General features: G+C 35.0%; 1 protein-coding gene across 1 annotated transcript in view; it reads left to right on the top strand.

The window, feature by feature from the left end:
* Positions 1 to 13,184, top strand: part of LOC150095990 (dehydrodolichyl diphosphate synthase complex subunit DHDDS-like) — a 69,341-nt gene extending 56,157 nt beyond the window's left edge. The window contains exon 7 of the mRNA XM_090409583.1: positions 12,975 to 13,184. Within this exon, the coding sequence (XP_090265709.1) occupies positions 12,975 to 13,184 (210 nt within the window). The remainder of the gene's footprint in view (positions 1 to 12,974) is intronic.
* Positions 13,185 to 26,207: the final 13,023 nt, after the last annotated feature.

The following is a 26,207-nucleotide window of genomic DNA, read 5'->3' as shown; positions in this document are numbered from 1 at the left end:
TCCATTATACCTAAAAAGAATAAACTTCATTTAATGCATATTTATAATTATCGTTATTGATAGAATTAATTATGACAAACATAACGACGAAACATTATGCAGCTTACCAGAAGCTGCATCGTCTGCTATTTTCTTCAGATATATCATATCACAAGCTAGCTATACTGAAGCGACACTAGGCAAACTGTTATCATATTATTATTGCGTGACACTTCTAAGCTGTGCAAGAACTCATTTTAAGAGGGCATTCTATATCACACAATTCACCATCTACATACTATATAATCTGCCATCCACACTACGCCATCTGCCGCCCACCAATGATCATTTTGTTGGTTAGTGGTATTTGCAGGTGTAGACTTCTGTGGCTAATTGGTTCAAAAAATATATTTCGGTGATTACACCACATTTTTTATTATTCGGTTATACAAAATACTGAAATAATAGTTCCCGACGAGTTTCGTAAATCATAGGATTTACATCTTCAGGGGGGTAAATATTTATTAATTCTCTTGTTTAAACTTTAAGTTATACTATTCATCCTCTGAAGATGTAAATCCTACGATTTACGAAACTTGTCGGGAACTATTATTTCAGTATTTTGTATAACTGAATAATAAAAAATGTGGTTAGTGGTATGTTTTCTATGGCCAATTTGCCCGTATGTGTGGAGTGAAAAACCCGGTTTAAAGAGGAAAATCATCCTACCTCCGTATGAGATTGACTATTTATCAACTAAAACATCCCATACAAAGATGTTTTAATTTATAAACATCAACATGCTTGAATATAACATTATTTAATATTAACAGAGTTTAATATTTCCAAAATAAAGAATGTATAATTTAATATATTTATATGTTAATCATTGAGTGTCCTCCCACGATGAGTCCTTGAACTCCCTGGATGCGTCACGTAATAATAATAATAATAATAATATATATATATATATATATATATATATATATATTTTTTTTTTTTTTTTTTTTTTAATAATAATAATTTTTTTTTTTATTATTTCTCAGATAAATTACATATATTATATGAAGACAATTATGCATAACAAATACTTTCTCGTACATAAAGTTTTTTTTTTAAATAATAATAATAACAATAACTGTTTACAACATATATTATTATAATATTCATAATGATGATTATTACAGATGTTTCTTTGCAATTTTACACTCTATATATACAATATCAATGGATATAATCACTCTATATTGCATACTTTTGTTACAGTTATTACATACATTACATACATTTGATTACATATGATACATTACTTACATTTGTTTACATGTGATACGTACATTACATGTACTTGGTTACATATGATACATCTTGGATAAGAACTAATTTCTCTGCTTTCATCCTCGAAGCTGATATGTAAGCATAATAATAATAATAATAATAATAATAATAATAATAATAATAATAATAATAATAATAATAATATTATTATTATTATTATTATTATTATGCTTACATATCAGCTTCGAGGATGAAAAAATATTATTATTATTATTATTATTATTATTATTATTATTATTATTATTATTATTATTATTATTATTATTATTATTATTAAGCAACGGGCAAGTTTCATTCTACCAACCAATTTGTAATACAATTAATTGCAAATGTGACATAGATAAAGGTGACTTTCAGTACAAATGTTATATAGAACAGTGCTTCCAAACTTATGGATATAAAGGCCTCCCTTGGAAAAATTAAAATATTTCACGGCCCCCATCGAAAAATAAATCATAATACAGACATATTATTATAATATTTATTATATTTATATTCAATACAAAACGTACAAAGCGAATATCGCAAAAATCAAATGCAAATATTACATTTTCAGCATCTTATATAGACATTTGACATGGCATACTTAGTCCTAAAACATTTTTAATTTGTTTTCATTGTTTCACCTCCCCCTCAACAAAACTAACGGCCCACAAGGGGGCCGCGGCCCACAGTTTGGGAAGCGCTGATATAGAAAATACCTTTGGTAACCCACATACATTTATTCTTAAAATTCCGAAGCTAATTCCAAAATTTTTGCATTCATTTTTTCAGTTCAATTTTTTTTTTTTTACAATGACTGAATTTTTTTTTATTACTGTATTTGTATTAGGCCTGTCAAACATTCCTAATACGAAAAAACAACCTTAGATGCTTCAGAGATCGATTTGAAACACACGGCAACGACAGAAAATAGATATTTACTCTAATATTCGTTTCCCTTTATTTATTTTTGAAATTATTTATTTTACACTTCTACATTTTAATTTGCTAGCTTCGTATTTTATTCCTTCAAACATTAATACACGTATGTTATGTGTTTAAGTCTCCCATTTCTTGATATTAAAGGCCTCGTATTATTTTGCCTTGGTTGAATATTTATAGAAGGTAAACAATAATATGGTAACTAGAATACACTGTTAATAAGTGCGCTCCTTTATCCATTATACCTAAAAAGAATAAACTTCATTTAATGCATATTTATAATTATCGTTATTGATAGAATTAATTATGACAAACATAACGACGAAACATTATGCAGCTTACCAGAAGCTGCATCGTCTGCTATTTTCTTCAGATATATCATATCACAAGCTAGCTATACTGAAGCGACACTAGGCAAACTGTTATCATATTATTATTGCGTGACACTTCTAAGCTGTGCAAGAACTCATTTTAAGAGGGCATTCTATATCACACAATTCACCATCTACATACTATATAATCTGCCATCCACACTACGCCATCTGCCGCCCACCAATGATCATTTTGTTGGTTAGTGGTATTTGCAGGTGTAGACTTCTGTGGCTAATTGGTTCAAAAAATATATTTCGGTGATTACACCACATTTTTTATTATTCGGTTATACAAAATACTGAAATAATAGTTCCCGACGAGTTTCGTAAATCATAGGATTTACATCTTCAGGGGGGTAAATATTTATTAATTCTCTTGTTTAAACTTTAAGTTATACTATTCATCCTCTGAAGATGTAAATCCTACGATTTACGAAACTTGTCGGGAACTATTATTTCAGTATTTTGTATAACTGAATAATAAAAAATGTGGTTAGTGGTATGTTTTCTATGGCCAATTTGCCCGTATGTGTGGAGTGAAAAACCCGGTTTAAAGAGGAAAATCATCCTACCTCCGTATGAGATTGACTATTTATCAACTAAAACATCCCATACAAAGATGTTTTAATTTATAAACATCAACATGCTTGAATATAACATTATTTAATATTAACAGAGTTTAATATTTCCAAAATAAAGAATGTATAATTTAATATATTTATATGTTAATCATTGAGTGTCCTCCCACGATGAGTCCTTGAACTCCCTGGATGCGTCACGTAATAATAATAATAATAATAATATATATATATATATATATATATATATATTTTTTTTTTTTTTTTTTTTTTTTTTAATAATAATAATTTTTTTTTTTATTATTTCTCAGATAAATTACATATATTATATGAAGACAATTATGCATAACAAATACTTTCTCGTACATAAAGTTTTTTTTTTAAATAATAATAATAACAATAACTGTTTACAACATATATTATTATAATATTCATAATGATGATTATTACAGATGTTTCTTTGCAATTTTACACTCTATATATACAATATCAATGGATATAATCACTCTATATTGCATACTTTTGTTACAGTTATTACATACATTACATACATTTGATTACATATGATACATTACTTACATTTGTTTACATGTGATACGTACATTACATGTACTTGGTTACATATGATACATCTTGGATAAGAACTAATTTCTCTGCTTTCATCCTCGAAGCTGATATGTAAGCATAATAATAATAATAATAATAATAATAATAATAATAATAATAATAATAATAATAATAATAATAATAATAATAATAATATTATTATTATTATTATTATTATTATTATGCTTACATATCAGCTTCGAGGATGAAAAAATATTATTATTATTATTATTATTATTATTATTATTATTATTATTATTATTATTATTATTATTATGAAATACTGTCCTGTTGAAATACCTGTGCAAGAAACGGGATATTTTTTCATGACACTTCCTGTACAAATCCCGGGTGACCGGGTGAATGGAACCAACACATTCTGGATGCAGTATTCGCTATTCAAGTTCAAGGTCACACCACCCTCTTCAATGAACTAGAACCCAATTGTGCCATAGCTGGAAACTGCACACCCTGCGGTCACCTTCTCACTGTGAAAAGGTTTCTCTTGAACAAATTCAGTCTCGAAAAACCAAGAATTCTGTAGGTTCATCTGTTTACATGACCACTTAGATTGAAATGTGCTTCCTCCGAGAAACATACATTATGGAGGAAGAACGATTCTTCATAGACATTGGTCCGCATGCGTGCATAGTATTCCCACCATGCAGCGTAATCCGTTGCTGTTTAACAATAACTCACCTGAATGAGGTACGAAAAGACACCCAGCTCCTTAAAGATTCTCTGTCATGACTGCCTCGGTATCCCAAGTTTTACCTGTGTTCGGCGTTTACGTTACGGATATGTAACACTTGCCCCAACACAGCCCGTGATTCTCGTTTGTGTTAACAGTTATTGGTTTCCTCGAATGCCCTTTGCATTGTGGCAGAACATCTTAGTACCTCGGAACCTCTCGATTAAGGCAATGATTACACTATTTCTAGGGGCACGCTTACGGAAACGACGAACAAATAGCTCACAAACATGTCGTAAGCTCGGGCCATTTGCTCTACCAAATTTGTATGAATGAAAAACAATGCTCAACAATAAACGGCTTTTCTTCCCACATCAACAACATTGCTACAGATAAATGTAATGGCGTGGACTGTACACGTGCTCTTCATTTATGTGCATTCAGTCGAACGACGTATCTCATAGCGCGTATACTAACTCGGGAACCGGTCGAAAACATGATTAGAAAAATTCCCTCAAGTCGCCGACTAGACTCGAAACCCAGTCTTCCTTCCACACCACAGTTGCACACCACGGCCAAGCGCCGTGGTGTGCAAACGCCACATCCACTGAGCTACACAGGCTCTAAAGAAATAATTTTTTTTAATGTTTATAATGATACTATTTTTATAAATATCCACATGTGTAGGTGTATGTGTGCTTGTGTGCGTATGACAAAATATATAGAGAGAGACAAGGTATAGGGCACCTAAATTTTCTTTGCCTAGGGGTGAGGGGGGTATCAGATACTCTGGGACCGGTCCTGATCTCACAATCTATCGAAAACCCACAGACACTGAACGCTACCTACACTTCAAATCGTCTCACTATTTTGCGCAAAAACTCAGCAGAATACATATGCTTAAGAATAGAGCAACCAATATTATCTCAGATGAAAAAATCTCCTTGATGAACTCACTCTCGTATCTCAAACACTAGTAAACAACGGTTACAAAAAAAAAATAAATAAATAAAATCAAAAAGATTCTTCATAGGAATCCTTCACAGCAACAACCTCCTCTCACACAATATACATCGTTCATCGTCATCCCTTATGCAGGCTCAGTTTCAACAAAAATTGCCAAACTCATGAGGTCTTTCAACGTCAGAGTTGCTGCCAAATCTACACGCCACATTTTAAGATCTCTTTAAAATGTGGCGTATAGATTTGACAGGTGTATACAACATCCCGTGTTCCTGTGGATTAAATTACATAGGCCAAACATCAAGAAGCCTGGAAATTCGAAAATAAGAACATGTAGGGGATGAACAACAACAGAACAGACACTTCAGGATTAGCCCATCATTTCTGGATCTCTTACCACACCATCGATTGGGATAACAGCTGCATGCCTTATATAGAAGAAGATGTTCGATGTAGAAACTTCATAGAAGCTGCAGTTGTACTCCGTTCGGGCGAAAATCTAATCAAGGAATGATTCTGAAAGACATCTGGAAAAGCCTAATAAATTCATTCAGCTTTCCAGAATTTCATTTCGCTAAAACTATACAACGCGCTCAATAAACAATAACTGAGACATCACGTTACATGCTTATGATGTTACGCGTCGGTTTTAATTTTAATTGATTTCACTGTGTTACTCCATTCTTCTTCTTTTTTTACTTGTAAACGTTAGTGTTCCGTTTACCGTCATGCTTGTCCTGAAGAAGCCAAAGAGAGAATAGCTGAAACGTTTTGATAATTTACGCATATCTTTTAATAATTATGGTCAACTAATAAACCAAAAGAAAATAACTCAGTTTGAATGTTAAGTTACCAAATACAAAACAATAATAAAGATGACTTCCATTTGTAGAGTGGTAAAAGCAGAAAATGAATGTCACGTTATATGGGTGCAGACCTTAAATCAATTAAGGACAATCAGAGGTTATTAAAAAATAATTTCCGGTTATTAAAGATTTGGAATTCTCTGGAATAAAGTATCGCACAATAGAAATGAACAAGTGACACTTCTTTTTTATAGAAGGGTGTGAATATATGTGTAATTTGGAAAATTGTACACATATTGCACTGTTGTACTGTTGTTTCTGCTTGAGATTTGGCAAAAAACATGAGGGGGTGGGGTGTCTGGAAGTCAGTTAAGTATGCATTTATGCCACGAATGTTCGTTTACTGGATATGGAAAGGGACTTTTTCTTCACATTCCCGCCGTTTTCCTTCAAGGCATTGCAAACAAAATTGATACAAGATAGATATCGTCAGGTGCAATCGTTTTGGACCCATGAATAAATAAAAGGACTTAACGACATTCCATGCTTCTGTGTAACACACAGACAAGCACATCTAAACTAATAAAATAATTAATAACAAGTTCAAAGACACTTATCCCCAATCATGCACACTTCCTCAACCTGATCTATTTTTTCCTCAGAGAGAACAATGGCATCTACTTCGAAAGCAACTTTAAGAAAAAGCCAAAATGGAGACAACAGTTGGGTCATCAACTACAAACAAGTTAAATTAGTGCAAAAATTAAGTGATGCCAGTAATAACCATCATGGAGACTAGTATTCAGGCACTGCATGACGTGAACGACCATTGCAGTGAAATGTATGCCCCACAGAGCCTTGCATATCCACTTCACTAACATCTCCAGTATATCAAACACCACATGCATTTTGGCATTTACTCCCCAAGCATTATTCATCTCAACCTTCCTTCCAAATTACGCACTTAAATCATCGACCTAAGGGTGGTATCTGCACATATATCCACTCTGGCATACCGCCCAGAGAGTGCTCAACTTAGAATCACCCAACATTAACCTTCTTTGGTTGAAATCAAATGATTTTGATTTTCAACCAAATTCTCGGTTAAATTAATTTGCTTTCTCGCTCCCTTAATGCCACCAACCACTCCAAGGTCTTTAATTTCCTCTCCTAAAAAATTGATTTTCTCCGGTCCCACTTCTCGAACAGTGAAATCATCCTCCTTGGAGATTTTAATGCCCACATCACTAACTGGCCTTCTTCCTCCACTTGTACAGATCTGTTAATCAGAGATGCTGAAACATTTGCTCTTACACAAATTGTTCACATGCCAACCCAAATACCAGATAACTTAAACACCATAGATCTCTTCTTCACCAATGATCCTTCCAAATACACAACGAATGTAGTAGGTTCCTCGGGTAATTCTGACTACAGTCTAATGCGACACCATTTACACTATCACTGCCATGAAAGAGTAGTTTGGCATTATAAGAGTGTCAAGTGGAATAGCCTTGGTAACTTCTATGTCTCATTTCCATGGTTGGACTATTGTTTCCCGCCTTCTAAACCAAACATATACACCGAACATATCACCAAAGTATTTCTTACTGGCATGGAAATATACATTTCCCACTTTACTCTGAACTGTCACCCCCTAACTAAGTTAGGGGATGACAGTTCAGAGTAAAGCGAAGTCTGTATAAATAAATAATTAAGCATACCTCAACTGGTTTACATCAAGAAATCCATCCTTTTTAGTGCTTATACCCAAGCCCACATTAGCTGCAAGAAAACTCTCAATGCTTCCAACAAGCACAAAGCTTAAAAGAGCAAAAAGCAGGACACTTGTAGACTGTCCAAATGGTAACCAAGTCTTTTGATCTCTTGCGAAAGCAGTTGGTTGTAATGATTTCCCAACACTATTCCCACTATTAACTTTCTCAGATGGCTGTATTGTATTATCACCCACAGAAAAAGCCAATCTCTTGGCTTCACACTTTACCTCACATGCACACATAACTGACAATGGTAAATGCCCCAACCATTCCAGATGTCCAATATACAATGCCTGCTATATCCCTTTGCCAGAAAGAAATCAGAAAAATATTGTTCAAATTAGATACAAATTTTTCTAACTCATGGCATTCTTCAAATTGTCCTGAATGTTTGTGCACCAGACTTGATTACTGTCCTATGTCAGCTAAACATATATATATATATTCTCTTATTAAACTGGTCTCTATCCCACAGCCTGGAAATTAGCCTATATTCATGCCCATTCCCAAGAAGGGTAACAAATCACTGACGTCAAACTTCCCTATCTCACTCACATCAGTCCTATCTAAAGTAATGGAAAGAACCAATAATTCCCAACTACTACACTACTTCGAAGGTACACAGCTAATAAATGACCCAGTATGGATTCATCGCTCCTGATCAACAGGAGATCTACTCACATAAATCACCCATTTCTGGAAAAATGCCATTGAGAAATTTGGCGAATCTCAAGTGGATGGTTGCATTTGATATCTCCAGAACTTTTGATCAGGTCTGGCACAAAGGCCATTATTTAGTCTATCCGAGGACTTCTGAAATTGGATTACCAGCTTTGTCTGGATGCACACTATGTGTGATAGTGGATGGTTCCTTATCCTCTCACCATTCAACTAATGTCAGGGTTTCACAAAGTTCTGTTCTCATACCAACCCTCTCCCTTCTATATATCAGTGACATACTCCAGTTGACCTTCAACCCAATGCAGTTTTGCAGATAACAGCACATTGCACTCCTCCATTTCATTTGATAAACCTTACTCTATACAACTCACCTCAACCTATAGAACATTAACCCACTACCCTCAATTCTGATCTTCTAGCCATACTCCAATGGGGTTCAGATAATTTTATCAATTTCAATATATCAATTTTTATCAATTTATATATATATATATATATATATATATATAAAAGTGCCGCCATCTGGTGGTCCCTGACCCTAACACAATATTTTTAATGTCTGAAAATAGTGTGGGTTCGACGGTCGATTTTCTTGAGTTTATGGGATGAAAAACCAGAGTTTCCGGGAGAAAAAATCCGCTAGCCTATGCCAGACATCGACTAACTTGGGAACCGGTCGAAAAAAGGCTTAGAAAAAGTTCCTATAGTCGGCGACTAGATTTGAACCACCAAATCCTTTTCTTCGTGCGGTCAAGCGCCGTAGAGTGCAAACGCTACTTCTACTGAGCTACACAAGCAGGCAAACCGGTCTGAGGACACACGGATTACAGTCAGGAATGCTGACCCTCGCCATAGGTCTGATTCTTCAGCCTATGCTGGTTCCGGAGCCCAAATAAAATTTGGGGGTACTGAGATGGTGCTGTAACTCCCCGTAAAGGGAACTCATGGCCGTGTGTCATCATACGATTATTATTATTATTATTGTATAGAATGCCTAGGCATTCTATACAATGCGTGAAGTTTTTAGGCAAAGTATTAAATGTCTATTTTATTTTAATATTTTACATACTTTCCCTAGGCATTGCATTGCATAGAATACCTAGGCATTATATAGAATGACAAATACTATTTCGGCAAAGTATGAAAAGGCTTTTATTGAAAAGATGCTTTTGAAAATGTAAGAAGTACAAAATGTAAGATACCGGATTTTTCTACAAAAAGAGAAAAAGACCAATGCTGAACTAATTGTTGCTACAAGGTAGACTGGAATGACATTTTGAATTGTACTTAACTGCCTTGTTCACACAAAAGCACTTCAAATTTCGGCACTTGGTCTTGTAAGTACACCTCATGAACCCTTGGCTGCTACCCGTGGACTGAGCAGAAGCAGCTGACCGGGGAGCTATTTCGTGGTCAGGAACGACTCCAACTCTTAGTAAGTCCAAGTCGGTAAAACCCATTGTCTGTTACACTCATAACAACCGTCAGCAGATTGCGCGAGTCACCCCCGTCCCTTGTCGACGTCTGGATAGGAATACACACAGTAGCCCCTAAAGGTACAAGAGGAAATTTTTTGTCTGAATCCATTTTCTTTTTTTGGCCTGTATTTGCAGATTCAATTTAGGTTGAATTTTACCTTCGACAGCATTTTCAATATTAAAATATTAACATCATAACCTTCTATTTTCTCACTTGCATCGTCTTTACTCTCATGTCCACAGGCGGCATGAACATTTCGGCGACAATTTCTGCACGTATGGGCACCACTTACCTTCAAACAGATAGCAAGTAGCAGAACTGGAAGCCTCTTTGGTAGTGTGTATTCATCATCACCACTTTCGTTTCTTCCATCGTCGACTACAGTCTCGACTGTGTATTGTGCAATAGACTCTTTCTCTTGGATAGGGTGATCTGTTTCTTCTTGTATTGTTTGAATGTTTTCCATCATTTTTTCCAGCTCCTCAGTTTGTATGTCTTGTAAAACATCTAGGGGTAAGGAAGACATTGTGAGACCCACTTTAGCTTTGTAGCCAAAGAGAGCTTCATGTGGTGTTCTCTTAATCCCAGAATGAAATGCCCTGTTCTTTATTAGTTGCACGAAACATAGTCACTCACTCCATCGGTCAGTTTTTTCATCTTGCATTCACGTACACAGCATATTTTCAATGTATGTTCTGAGTAGCTCTTTCGACACTTCCTTGGCTTTGTGAGTGGCGAGGCTTGCCATGGACGATCTTCAAAGTCGGCCAGTACTCCTTTAGGCTTCTCACATTATTAGCAAATTCTCTGCCATTGTAACATTGAACATTGAAGAATCGATGGTGCTCCAAGCAAATATGTCCACGAGGTTATATGCCACTTCTTCCACTGTCTTTGATGTCAGAGCCTTGAGAAGCACAAAATTTAGTGAGATGATCTTGGTATACCATTATAAACTTGTATTCCCTGTCAGGATGACTGACAATCAATGAGATCGACCTGACAACGGAAATTGAACTCGGATAAAATCATGGGCTTCAATGCAACACCCTTTTTAACACCCTTTTGTTTTTTCTGGTATGGCTCACAAAGGTGAATGTACAGTTCAATGTCATGATGAGTAATATTCTTGTACTTTTATGAGATTTCTTTCAACATTCTGTAATGTCCTCCATGGCCAATGGCCAAATGAGCTTTATGAAGTACATTAAATAACTCAGAATCTGTGAGGTAAAACTGGATTTCACTGACGCCTTTTTTAACAGGATAAATCAACTTACTTTTGTTTCCTACGATCATCACACCACAGCGATTCAGCAGCCAAGTCACGTGGTATCTTCTTAGTATTTTTCAATTAAACCATCTTAGCATTTTTTCACATCGCTTACTAACTTTTAGTAGGTAGTTTCGGTTAAAAAAACGCAGTTTTCAGCAGCATTGGCTCGAACTTTAGATTGTTCTTCGTAGAATCGTCGTTTCATGTCAACATGCTGTGATTTCTGCCCAGATAATGTAGCTTGCTCAGCAATTTGCATGTGCAAGGCGAGCGGAAAGTCAAACAAAGCCAGCAGTGCAAATAGTGGAAGTTTTTTTTTTTATTATTATGTTGGATCATATACCAGAGGTTGGCTGGTCAACCTATAGTACTTTAGTATCATATATATGGGTAGTGGGATGGGAAAGGAGAAACCTGTTGACATCCGATTTAAAAGCCTGTATATTGTATTCCTTGGGAAATACATCAGGGAGAAGACTGTTCCACAGTTCAGCAGTAGCAGGGATGAACGATGAGGAAAAGAAACTTGTTCTGCGGGTTTCAAGATGTACTGTGAAGGGATATTGGGCGGTGGCTGCACGTGTTCCAATGGGTTTAGTATAGAGTGGGAGAATTATTGATGCTGTTTCAGATGAGCGTTTTCCATGAAACTATTAGTAGAATATACAAATTGCAGAGACCGGACGTTTGTGTGAAAGTGGGGGGAGTGAGTTGGTAAGAGATGGATCATTTATCAGTCTAATTGCTCTACCCTATATTGAGTCAAGCATTTTGAGGGAGCTTTTAGGAGCCCCACTCCAAATGTGAGAACAGTATTCGATGTGCTCTGGCTGTCTGTTTGAGGCAAGCGTCGAAAGTCACGTGACTCGCCTTTCCACATTAAAAGTCACTGCCGGGAGTATTTTATACTTTGCCGATTTGCCATTCTATAGAATGCCTAGGAAAAGTGTCAAAATCTAAGCGTTTTATACTTTGACGTCCCACTTTCGGCATTGTATAGAATGCCTAGGGATTCTATACAATGCCTAATTTCACACTTTGCCGGTAACACACACACACACATATATATATATATATGTACACGCACGCACACAGGGCCGATTTTATCATTAGGCGAATCTCAGCAATCGCCTAGGGGCGCTAAGACTTATTTAAGATGTAATAATTTTCTTGCTATACAGATATTAGGAGTAATCATATATGTATACAGATGTATTCGTTTTGATTAATACATTTTTTAATGTTCATAATGATATTATTTTTATAAATATCCACATGTGTGCTTGTGTGAGTATGACAACATATATAGAGAGAGACAATGTATGGGGGCGCCTAAAGTTCTTTGCCGAGGGGTCTCAGATACTCTCGAACCGGCCATGTGTGTGTGTGTATATATATATATTAATAAAAGTGTTTTGAGTTCTTCATCTTCTGTTCATTCAATCAGTCTACTTTTTTTTTATTTATGAAATAACGAATTACAATATCATGTTTTTAATTGCAGAAAATACAGAGGCAGCAGGACCACTGTGAATGGAATCGACAAGAAGCAAATGATGATTTAAGAGAGCATGATTATGAAGAAAATCATGGGGAACATAAAAGCGGCATCGCCAATGAATTCAGTTATTTAAATAAGGAGAAAAGATTAGAAATGTTTTTGCTGTCTATAGAAGAGAAACAATATAAACATTTAGAATCACTAGTGAAGTAATTCTCTGAAATGTTATTTTATAGAAAGAAGTGGCGCTGAGTTTAAATATCTAGCACACATGCCTCCACTCATTTCACCTGCCAGCATCACCGATAGTAGAGAACAAGAGTGACATCTACATTTTTAAGTTATTAACTTACAGTTTTAGCATTTTCCTTTCAACGACAATAACGTAGTTTAAAATAAACTTTTGAAAAATTAACAGTAAAACTCTAGATCTTTAATAAGCATCTCAGAAATCAGTTTAAACTATTCCGAGTGCGCGTAGCTTCAAATACTGTATTCATATCACCATATTATGCAACTTGAACAACTTGTATAATATCTAAGTTCATGGTTGACTTGTATTTTAAACAAAATAAGCTTCATTTTTTCCTAAAATCTTTTAAGAAAAATCTTAAAATTTATGACGTCGAATATACACTGCTGGACAAAATTTACTGAACAGAAAGTTTTCCATAAATATTTGATTTTTTAACAGTCTTCAAAATCGGTATTCAATATAATACACTGTCCTGAAAATTCAGAGTATCCAACAGAAATTGATCTTGAAACCAGGCAGTCTCAAGCTGAAAGTGGGACTTGGGCTTGATGAATCACAACGATCTTGGCAATATGGGCAGAGTTCAGGAGACAGATGTCATTACAAGAAAAGCTAGCCAAGGTCACCCGAGGAATACGTTAACGGGAAAAGACCTCTATCTGGCTCGAACAGCAACACCAAATCCCCCACGATCCTGTTACTGTCTCTTGAGGTGACTGTGGCAACAGGTGAAAATACTGAATGGAAGTGTTAAGAAAACTCAATTCACGCCGATTCTATGTAAAGAAGCCAGTGGATTGTATCTCATTTACCACAAACTACGGCAGAGCTCACTGAAACTAGTACCACGAACATGTTTCTTGGAAACCAGGAAAACTTGGGTACAGTTCTATTCTCTGAGTCCCATTTTGACCTCCAAACGGATTCTAGTTGATGGAACGAGGAATGCGATAACATCTCTCCATCATAGAAACTGACACTTAATGGAGATAGCACAGAATTCTCCTGTGGGGCAGAATAATGTTCACTGCATCACGCACATGAAACCCCCGAATTTTTAGGGTTGTCCAACATCTTCTTTTCATGCATGACAATGCCACAGCCTGTAAAGCTCAAAACTGGAGGACCATCTGGAAACCGATATCTAACGACTGCCATAGCCAGCACGATGACCGGACTTAAATCCCATCGATTATATTTGGGACTTCCTTAGGTATTGCATTGCACGCCGACAGCCACACCCTTGCTTGGCCTGATGTAAGAATGGGCATGGGAGTTGTCACAGCATCTGATAAACATCTTTATATGCGTTATGCGTTAGAGGGGATCAACATCATAGTGATGCTATTTGGTCATATTTTCGATCACATTGTGTCAACTTCTGTGATGTGATCTATTTTGATAATTCTTACACCCTGTAATGTCCCTGTCTCCTCATTTCATTGTTATTCTATTGTACAAAGTTGTCAATTAAATAAAACGAGTTGCTCGTTTTAAAGTGTTTTGTTAACAGTGTATGTATATTGAATATATGTGATTTTCTATATATAAGAGACAGGTTTCAGCACCTACTGAAACCTCCGAAGGTATTGAAACTGAATGTTCTTTTTGAAAGCTCGAAGGTCTACACACCAGGAAATATACAGTACACAAAAAATTAAGGAGACCGAATTGATAAACACGTCCAATGTGATTATGCTCCAGCAGACAACACTAGAAAAATATAGACCCATGATCATGAAAACTACAGAAACGAATTCCTTAAGTTGTCCTTTTTTGCATGGTTGATCTTTCTGCACAGTGCATAATGTTTCCTGCAGAAATCAATGAATGAAACAATGGAGAACAATTAAGTTTTGTATAAAATTAGGAAGAAAAGAAGTTCACTAATACATGCAAAATGATGTAATCCGCTTATGAAGACAAGGTTCTGTCCTAAGTACAAACAATTCATTTAAACATAGAAGAGAGCGTTGTAGTAGACACCTCACACATATGCCACTGATTTGCTATAGGTTCTTGCACATCTTTTGTGATATATATATATATAGTCTAAATGCTCATCATGGCACAGCTGCAGATCTACATGTTTGACCAAAATATGATAATTCACACTGGCAAGGATTCTGATACACTCCAGGGTAGTCTTATGGCAGACGTTTCTTTAGCTAAGCCTAGAAAAGTAGATGTCTTATTAATTAGGACAGGACACCTGTAGGCCAACGGATCTAAACAGTTTGGTAATACCTTCTGAGATGCTTTTGACATAGAGAACAGTGAAATGATGGACCATGTCTGTATCACTATAAATTTAGTTTAATCCTTTATCCAAGTGTGAGAAAACAAAGCTTGCACCTGAAAATATCTTCAGGACTGGGGTAAGGTAGTACAACACCAGAAAACTCGTAGCAAAGGTGGACCAAACTAACATCACTCCTATCTTAGTATCTCCCATAATACAAAACATCTCCTTGCGGATATGTATAATGTTATGCATTAAGGGAAGGGCCATTACCCAGACTAGTTTCAATGTTTATTGAGGTCTCTTCAGTGGGAGCCAGGCCCAGAAGTGGAGATACCAGGCAGAAGCAATGGCGAGATCATCTTTACCTACAGGAGTTGAAAAAAGGTGCCACCTTTTTATTAAATCACTCTGGATTTAGAGAAAGATGTTTTAAGTTTATTTTTCACTTGGTTAGACTTTCAACGTCTGTATCACTATTTCGATGAGAGGCAGATGACAAGGAAACAACAATTATTAATTATAGTTTTATTATTATTAAATAATTATTTTCATGATGAACATTTAGACTTCGTTAAATTCCATAAGCCAGAGCAATCAGGACTTGCTGAGCATGCTATCACCACCAGATAATGAATTCTTTGGAAGAAAATTAAGGTTCATTGTAAAAGTAATAATCTCTTGGAAAACGTTCATACAAAGAGAGTTGTGAGATCTTGCTATATTGATTAAATCTAAACAGAAACGATGGACTTAAATAATCCCTTATGGGAAATAGTTCTTCACAAATTTGAGAATTAATATGTTATATTTATTTTTATTATTTTTTTAAAATCTTGTTAAAATAAATTTTACTACAACCTTAATATGTTTAAGACCATGATGCTCTACATCCTGTATACATGTAGTTTGTCATTCACTCTGTTGAATATACCAGTTTCTGTTTCTTGTTTAATTTGAAACTCATACTGAAGTCCTTGATACTACAGTGAAAATTTTATTCTAATTAAAATGTATATGCAAGGTAAATGTTTTATGTTATTAATTATTCTAAGGAGTTTTTTTGACGGTTCAAATCTAGTCGTGGACCAGGGGAAATTTTTCTAAGCATTTTTTCGACCGGTTCCCGAGTTGGTCGATCTCTGGCATGGGCTAGCGGGTTTTTTCTCCCAGAAACTCGGGTTTTTCGTCCCGTAAACTTAAGAAAATTGACCGTCGAACCCACACTATTTTCAGACATTAAAAATATTGTGTTAGGGACCACGAGATGGCAGCACTAGCTTGCCGCCTTCTCCACTGCATACCGATGAATCAGTGATAGCCTTGGTCCAGCTATCTCTCTGATTGGCTACCAGTGGAGATTGAACTGCCCACTCAGTCACCAAAAGTTAGATAGGGTAAACGGCCCCGCCTACTCCATATACGGGAACAAATAGACGTTAGCTGATTTTTTTTTTTTAGTTTATTTGACACCTGGACAGCAGAAGAAAATGTGATTATAGAAGGATGATACTAGTTGGAGAAAATGGACTGGCAGAATGATAATAATTAAGTATGATATACGAGGATAGTCTAAAAAGTTCTTCGCCTAACAATGAAAAAACGAATTTAAATTTCAAATTTATTTTTATTTTTCAGCATAATCTCCCTTAAGACTAATACATTTATTTCAGCAATGCTCCAGCGCCATCATCCCATTCCTATAGTGGTTCTCAGTAAGATCTGCAAAACACTCCTCTACAGCTGCAATCATCTCTTGATTTGAAGAAAAACGCTGACCAGTGAGGAAGAGTTTTAGTTTTGGGAGGAGATAGAAGTCAGAGAGCCAAATCTGGGGAATACGGTGGACGTTTCAACAATTCATAGTGCAGATCCCTTAATTTTCCAATCGCCAAAACACCTTTGTGTGCAGGTGCATTGTCCTGATGAAAAATGATTTTTTCTTCTGCAAACTGGGTCTTTTCTCACCATTTTTTTTCCCGTCTAGTCTGGTTAAAAGATCAGAATAATATTCCCCCGTTATTATTTTACCCTTTTCAAGATAATTAATATACAAAATGCATTTAGCATCCCTAAACACAGATACCACGACCTTTCCTGCTGATAGAACTGACTTTGTCTTTGGTGCTGAACAACTGGCTTCTGTCTATTGTTTACTGCTGTTTGGATTCTGGTGTGTAATAGTGAATCCAAGTCTCATCCATAGTAATAAATCGATACACAGAATCAGTTTTATTCTTGTTAAAACGCTCCTAGCACTGTTCAGAAATTTTCATGAGAGTGCATTTTTGATCTGCTGTGAACAAGCACGGCACCCATCTTGCGTAAAGCTTTTTCATTTGCAATTCTTCATGGAAAATATATCCTACACGTTCTTTCGAAATGGCTATAGTCTCAGCAATTTCATATACTTTGACTTTCCTGTCATCCAATACCATATTGTGCACTTAATAATATAAACATAAATGGATGGAACACGTTCAAAGAATGAAAACAGAAAGATTACCAAAACAAGCCTTAAAGTACGAGCCATCAGGAAAAAGAAAATCAGGACGTCCTCTTAAACGATTCAATGATGACTTCTAAGGCCGGAACAGGCCATACTAGGCCTAAATCCTTGATACGTATGATGATGATGATAATTTCTGGTATTCTTACACTTTTTGGATGTCCTTCGTGTGGATCATCTTCAAGGCTGGTACAGCCATGTTTATACTCGGCAGCCCATTTCTCAATTGCTGAAAACGAAGAAGAGTGTCCATGAATTTTTATGAACTTCGAATGAATTACTTTTGGCGTTAAACCTTCTTTTATAACTGTACGATACTCAATTTTATCCGTTTCAAGGGATACAGACAACACCTTTGTTTCAGACAGCTGTATAAAACAAACTATTTGATAGAATTATTTGCAATTTCACATGGATGCTTATGACCGATGTACCAACTTAGAAAAAAAAATTGCCGATAACATTGCCACCTATAGTCGAGGTCGAGAACTTTTCAGACCACCTTGGTAAATATGTTAAATGAACAAATTTATAAAGGTATTTCATCCCTGTGAAAGTAACATCATGCAGAACATGAGAGCAGATGAACTGGAGTAGCAACCAATGATGGTGAGTGAGCAGGAGTTATATGAGGAATTGAGTAAACTTTATGTTAATAAGGCTAGTGCCGTAACGAGGGTGTCGCAAAAGAGGCGCCTGCCACAGGCACAATTAGGTTTGGGGCACAAAACGTATAAAATTTTTGGGTTGGGGGGTGCAAGTTAGACACTTGCCACAGGCGCTTCATATCCTTGATACGTCACTGAATAAGGCTGTATAACTTGATGGTATATATCACCACACATGTTGAGGAAATGTTCCGGGGAGTTAACAATGACATTAATCTACCTCTTTAACCTAAGTCTTAGAGTGATCCAAGTTCCAAACGAGGGGAAAGAGAAATTTTTCTGCTTCAGAACTGGGATGACAACAGTAACATTCTCTTTGATGGACAACATGGATCTGATAAAGGAGGTTCATGTTTTAGCAATCTACTTATAATAAGTAAGTTATTTGCATATTATTAAAAGGTAACAAATGCATCGGACAAGGCGGAATGCATACGCAGTGAATTTAGATTTTGCAAAAAAGATTTTGATAAATTGCCATATGACATGTAAGCTAGATAAAGAGGATCTGAGGAGTAAGTTTTTTGTGTGAGTGACTGAAATGCATTTAAAGTCATGGGATGCATGTAAGAGTGGACCTCCCTTGATTCCATAGAGATGCTTCTCCATGATGATGATAACTTATATTTTATGCCAAAAGCAAGCCAAATTTAATTAAAACCACATATGCTTTATGTATAATACAATTTAAAATTAATATAGCTTTTTTTAAAAAAACAAGAACAAAGTACTTATCTTTGGAGAACACTCAATCACAGGAGCCTCCACAAAATGCTATATAAAATGCCATTAAACAAATTTATAATGATACAAGAATGTTATATAATTCGTAACATATCTGTAGTTCAGCAAAATGGTGTGAAGAATGGCCAGATCACACTTCTGAATCAGGCACAGTGAAAAGTTAAAGTTATTCATTTTGGTATTTGTTACAATGAATGTATAATGTATATGTAATCAGTGATACACATCACAGGTAGAAAGCAAACAAGTGTTTTATATAATGTTTGCTTTACCACCATAGCATATTTACTTGAACCATTATTAACTATGCTGCATATATGTAGCAACTTAAGTGCATATTGTAAGATTTAACTATGTATATATTTCAGACTAAAGACTGTCGTAAATTACATATTTTTATTGACTCAATAATAACACTGACTGGCAGCTATAAATGTCTAGTTGATAAAGTCATGTTCCAACATAAAAAGCTGCCATATTTATAAAGTTGTTATATTAAAAATCCTAATGACAAACAATCATTATAAATTCTATGAAAGTTTTATCATATCTATAAAAAAAAGAGTGCAAAATATAAAAAAAAAAAATCACAATGCACAGACTACTTTTAGAAAAAAATTAATTATTTTCTTATTAATTAAAAAGTTTTTAAGTAATTAAAAAGTTTTTTCAGATTCAAATCTGAAAATATTTTGGGCCTGATAATATACAAAAACAAAATAATTGTAGATAAATATTTAGCATTTAACTTACTCTTTAAAACAAGAGTCCCAGTAAATTCTACCTATATCAATAATTAAGAATGAATGTTGTAATCACTCGTACTTTCTAGTGAAAGCATTTACTATCTTCTTCCAAGTGTTTTTATTTATTTTTGTTTACACAATGTTGACCATTTTTTCAGGGTGACAAATTTATTTATCACAATCTTTTTTTTTTTTTTTGTAATAAACAAAAATTAACTTTTCACATTCATTTTAAGCTGCAATATTATGAGAGAGAGCAAATAGAAATCTATTTAATTAAATTACAGTACAATTGCATAACTTCTTTTTCTCTTAAAAAAAGGGAGAGTGGAATATCTTAAGTTCATTCAGCTATTATTATTTATTATAATTTATATTACATAAAATTTTAAAATATTGATGAAACACAGATGCCATTATATATTGTTTCTGTCATGTACTGACAGTTAACACAAAAACAGTAAAATAACACTGCTTTATTAGATTTTTTTTACTAGCTACATGGCTCATTTGACAACAAATACCATAAGCCAACCCGACTAGCCATATGAATAGGTTCTGTTAATATCTTTAGATGGAAGACAATTTTTGTCACCTGTTGTTGAAGTTGCCATACTGCTTATTAATATGAAATACTAATGAATGAAATCGTTTGCAAAAGTTCAGTTTGGTCTCCAGAACAGAGATTACAACTTAACTGCTAAGTCTACCCATGGTATTATATGTGGTGGTACATGATGCTAATCTTCTGCGATGAGATCGACATAAAAAATAAAAAAAATAATAAAAAATATGAAATACTAATAAATGAAATCGTTTGCAAAAGTTCAGTTTGGTTTCTAGAGCAGAGATTACAACTTACTTAACCCCTAAGTCTACCCATGGTATTATACGTGGTACACAATGCTAATCTTCTGTGATGAGATCGACATAAAAAAATAAAGATAGGAAATAGTAAAGTTCAATGAAAACTATATCTTTAATAATAATTTACCTAGTTTCATTCAATAATATACTATACTTGAAATCTGAACATTACCAAAACAGATATAAAAAGTATACCTACCAATTATTAATTATTAATTAAACATTAAAGAAACAATAATCATAATTCTGACATGCAGGCTTTTACCTTATCCCTGCTTTCCTACACATATCCATTAATAATTAGTAAATTGGCTCTCATTTCATTAAGAATAAATATTATACATATATTAATGTTATTCAATCACATTAACAAAATATATCTAAAGAAAATATATATAGTTAAATTTAGGAACAACAGAGCTAATGATATCAATGCACACTGAAATTATTAGTGTGCATTGATATCGTTAGTTGGAGAAATTCTATGATGAAGACTAGCTAATAGAAAGATATCTCTTGCTATTCCTCAAGAAAAATCCAGATGTAATATAACACTTGGAATTTCAGATAATACAGCAGCCAACATGAGAACAATCAACGTGAGAATATAGGCAGATGACTGGAGGTGTTCAGGCTATTAAGAAATCTCAGTGTGAATTGCCAAGGATATTGGCCCATGTGTTATGAGAAAGTGCAAGAAAATGGCAGTTGCTTAATTTAAGATTTTGCACTGGCAGGATCACAGTGGACAAAGGGAAAGATATCTCCATTACATAAAGGAGACTCCAAGAGATAGGATAAATTAAAGACCAACCAATTTAGGTGGTTAAGGCATTGGAAAAGTGGTTAAAGGGAGAGACAGGAATATGCTACTATATATAGGATTGAATGACTGTGAAAGGGAGAGCATATCTTAGTAATTTACTCACTTTATACAATAAAGGGACAACTGAAATGTATAAAAGAAATGGCCCTGTAAAGGCATTTCATAGGATACTGCAAAAGAACTATTACATAAATTGGAGCAAATGGAGATGGGCATAAAGCTGGTGAGATGATGGCTGATGTAGAGTATTAGAGTAGAATACAATGAAGCCAAATGAACAAATAGGCAGGTGACCAGCAATGTATGTGTTACTGTGAAAGACCGAAATTAGAGAATGTCAATATTCTCAGGTGAATGTCAACACATACCAAATACGTCATTGAAAGACTGAATATTTGGTTATATTATTATACATTCGAACCATTGCTGGTATATGTCAACAAGCACAGATAAGCTCTGGTGGGGGTCGAAACGACAAGCCGAGAAGACACAGCCAGAGAAAAACAAAAAAAGGCCATCTATTTGTTAGAACTCTCGAACACTGTGCTGTTTGTCAGTCTTATGCAAGGTTTTCTGGTGCGTGCAATGTTTAGATTAGGTTCAAAGGAAAATATTGAAGAGGAGCTGCAACCTACCACGTCTTCATATCAAGCCCTGACTGAACAACACGAGTTTATTTCTATAAAAAGAGCGGCCGCGAAAGAGAATCTTATACTGCAAGAAACGAAAATGTTACAAATCTCAAAAAGAAAATTTCCTCTTGCTCAAATTGGTGATACCGTACGAATACAAGTCCCTAATGTCGAACGTGGTCGTACAGATGTCCGAAATGTGTTGGCGGTTGTTGGAATAAAGACTCCGAATTTTATAAATTAGCAAACAAAAATGGTACCCTCAAGCAGCTTTGTACCCATAAACAGTTCGTAATTTGTAAAGAAAAGTTACTTTTCATAGATGAGATTTCTTCTCAAGAAATGTCGCTGAGAGAAGCAGCTGCAACTAATTCGAGAAGTGGAGGGCAAAGCTATACACACTGTAGTTGCAAAAAGAAGTGTTCCACGAATAAATGCAGTTGTAAAAGCAAGGGACTCTTGTGCAATTCAAAGTGTCATAACAGATTCAGTTGTTGTAATAAATAAGTCTGTATAATTAATCACATAATTTATGTGTAACTTTATTATTGGTATTGTCTTAACGTAATAAAAATATTTTTATTCAACAAAGAATAAATATTTTTATTCAACGTAATAAAAATATTTTTATTCAACATTCAACAGTTTGCCAGATATAGGTCTTTCATAGTAATATATATTACTAACCAAGTGACTATGTGAATGCTGACATTCACCGGAGAATGTCGACATTTGCCAGATATTGGTCTTTCACAGTAACATATGCATTATAGGCTCGATATTTGAGCCATGGCTGTTTAATTTATAAGTCACTGGATGAGTGAAATTAGACATTTTATGTTTTTGCATAACATTTTATGCAAGTGGCATTTTTATCTTTTAATGTATGCTTTTAATTCCCATTCTTTTAATGTCAATTTCTTTAAATGTGCGTTTTTAATTATATGGTATGCTCTTACATTTTCTGTAGTTCACACACAAAATATATAAATAATAAATATATAATTAATAATACTGAGAATGATTTGAAAAGGAATAACTAACTTTTTTTTTTTTTTGTTACTCCCACCAAGTGAGAGTGACCAAGTGAAGAAATCTAGTCTCTCAAGCAAAAGTACTGAATAGAGTAGTCAATTCAGAAAGTAAAGGTTGGTGTGGGAGCTAAAGGGATGCTGCAGTTTCAACATACTAATGCCAGAAGTATCAGGAACAAAAGGGAGAAGCTTTTGGAATTATTCAGTGCAACCTCGCCAAAAGTTATAGACATTAGTGAGACTTTGCTAATGGCAGATGATGTAGTTACAGGGATTGAATGTGCAGGGTTTAGCATTTTCAGGAAAGATAGAGCAGACAGGATGGGAAGGAGGGGGAGGCTATTCATTTGAAGCAGTGTGGTGTGAGATTAAGGCCAGTATGACAAAATATACAGTTGATTGCTGCCATAGACCAGGGAGTTCCACAAATAATCTGGAAGGCACGCATCACCAAATCAGTATAGGTATTAATAATCAAGTGATTATTACGAGAGAATTCAACTATGGAGATATAGCCTAGGAGGAAGGAAGACCATGTGGCAGGAAAGAAATAGAATGTATACACCTGCTTGGAGATAATTACTTAAGGCAGCATGTGATGAAGGGGACTAGGGGTGGGAGAGTATTGGACCTAGTCAGAGGATAAGAAGAGCTATTCATAACCAAGGTGACAACATTGCCTCCAATTGGTGAAAGTGAGGTTAATGATATACTGACAGCCTATTTAAATTGTTCTGCAAGTTCTCCACATTGTCTTAACTATTATTCTACCTCCTAATTTCACATCATCAGCAAACAACTGAATATTTCCTTTCAGGTCATTTCCTATATCATGTACAAATTAAAAAGCACTTGCATTTTACAATCTCCCAGGTCTTGACTTTGGAGATTGTAAAACATGGGAAATATTCTATCAAGAAGGGGTATTTGTGGAACTAAAAGGCAGGTGATTATGACATGCTTAGGAAAAAGCTTAAATCTGTACCATGGCATAAAACACTGCAAGGTAATGTTAGTAGTGCACAGGATATAATTAAGGGTAATCTACAGGAACCATTATTAAATTGTATATTTAGGGTAAGGAGTTAAATGTATGAGTAATATCATTAAGCACGAGTTGCAGAAGAAGAAAATGCTGTGGAGGGTATAAAGAGAAAGGCGACCAGCAAACTCATGAACAGTACAAGGCTCAGGCAAGAAAGATGACCAGCATGGAAAGGAAGGAAAAATCAGATTATGAGAAGAATCTAGCCAAGCAGGATAAAGGAAATACCAAACAGTTCTTTCATTATTTGGAAAGTAAGAGGAAGAATAACTAAATAACTACTGAAGATTAACCTTAATGAGTGATGATGGTCACAAGGAGACAGAAGTGGATGAAACAGTTGAGTTACTAAGTGACCGATTTGCAAGGGTATATCATCTGAGTGAGGTTACTGTTTTAACCTATGTGACAGACATTAATGTGAGAATAGAGGTGGATGAATTGCAGGTTCTTAGACAGAATCTCAATGTAAACACAGCTGTGAGATTAGATGGGATATCAGCTAGGGTTTTGCGAGAACGTGCAAGGGAACTGGCAATGCCTTTGACTAGGCACTTTAAGTCTGGGCTCCAAGGAAGTGGAATTCCAAGGTAGAGTTCCAAGAAAGTGGAATAAGGGCAAAATAATTCCTTTGCATAAGGGAGGTTCTAAGACTGCAGTAGCAAATTATAGACTAATCAGTATCTTAGACATGGTGAAAAAAGTACTAGAAAAATTTGTTAAAACAAGAATTCAAGAATGGGTGGATAAAAACATTATACTGTACAAGGGGAAATGTGGCTTTGTGAAATGTCATCATATGTTTATAATTTACTATCTTTTTATAATAGAGTAACAGTAGAGTTGGATAAAGGAAATGGCTAATATGGTGATTCTGCTGGATTTTGCAAAGGCATTTGTCAGAATATCACACGGAACTCTGTTATAAAAATTAGAATGGATATGACACTGGTTAAGTAAATAAGGGGTGGCTGCTGGACAGATATTAAAAAAAGTGATATATGGAGGAGCAAAACTGAGGCAAAAACAGGTGACTAGTGGTGTGCCAAGGTTCAGTGCTGGGGCCACTGCTTTTCAATTTGTACGTGATATAGGAAATGACCTGAAAGGAAATATTCAGTTGTTTGCTGATGATATGAAACTAGGAGGTAGAATAATAGTTAAGACAATGTGGAGAACTTGCAGAACAATTTAAATAGAATGTCAGAATGTGCAAAAGTTAATGGGTGTCAGTTTAACTTCCAGAAATATAAAATTACGCATTTTGGAATAAATAGATTATAAGCCATGTATCACATTGATGCCCCTGTACTCCAGGAAATAGATGAAACTACATATTTGGGGGGGGGGGGCAGACATAGAGTTAAAGTTTAGAGGAGATATTGCTAAGGTAGATCATAAGATTACTTGACTATTAACAAGTAGAGATAAGAAATTTACTATTCCTTTTTATAAGAACTTGATATACCCACATCTGGATTACGTGCTCAAGTCTGGTCCCCCTGGATTTCCTGGGGGTTGAGGAAGCAGTGGAGAAGATTCAGAGGCGAGTGACCTGTGGAATGTTCTCTATGAAAATAGATTGAAGGTGTGTGAATTGCAAAAGTTGGTTGATAGGAGAAAAGGAGGGAATAAATACATTTAAGTTGCTTAAAGGGTAGGATAGA

The sequence above is a fragment of the Typopeltis vanoorti genome, chromosome 19 (genome assembly GCF_054136105.1).
Source record: "Typopeltis vanoorti isolate ZY-2024b chromosome 19, IOZ_Tvanoo_1.0, whole genome shotgun sequence".
Taxonomy (NCBI): domain Eukaryota; kingdom Metazoa; phylum Arthropoda; class Arachnida; order Uropygi; family Thelyphonidae; genus Typopeltis; species Typopeltis vanoorti.
Note: the sequence above shows the minus strand (reverse complement) of the source record. Positions and strands in the feature narration are given on the sequence as shown.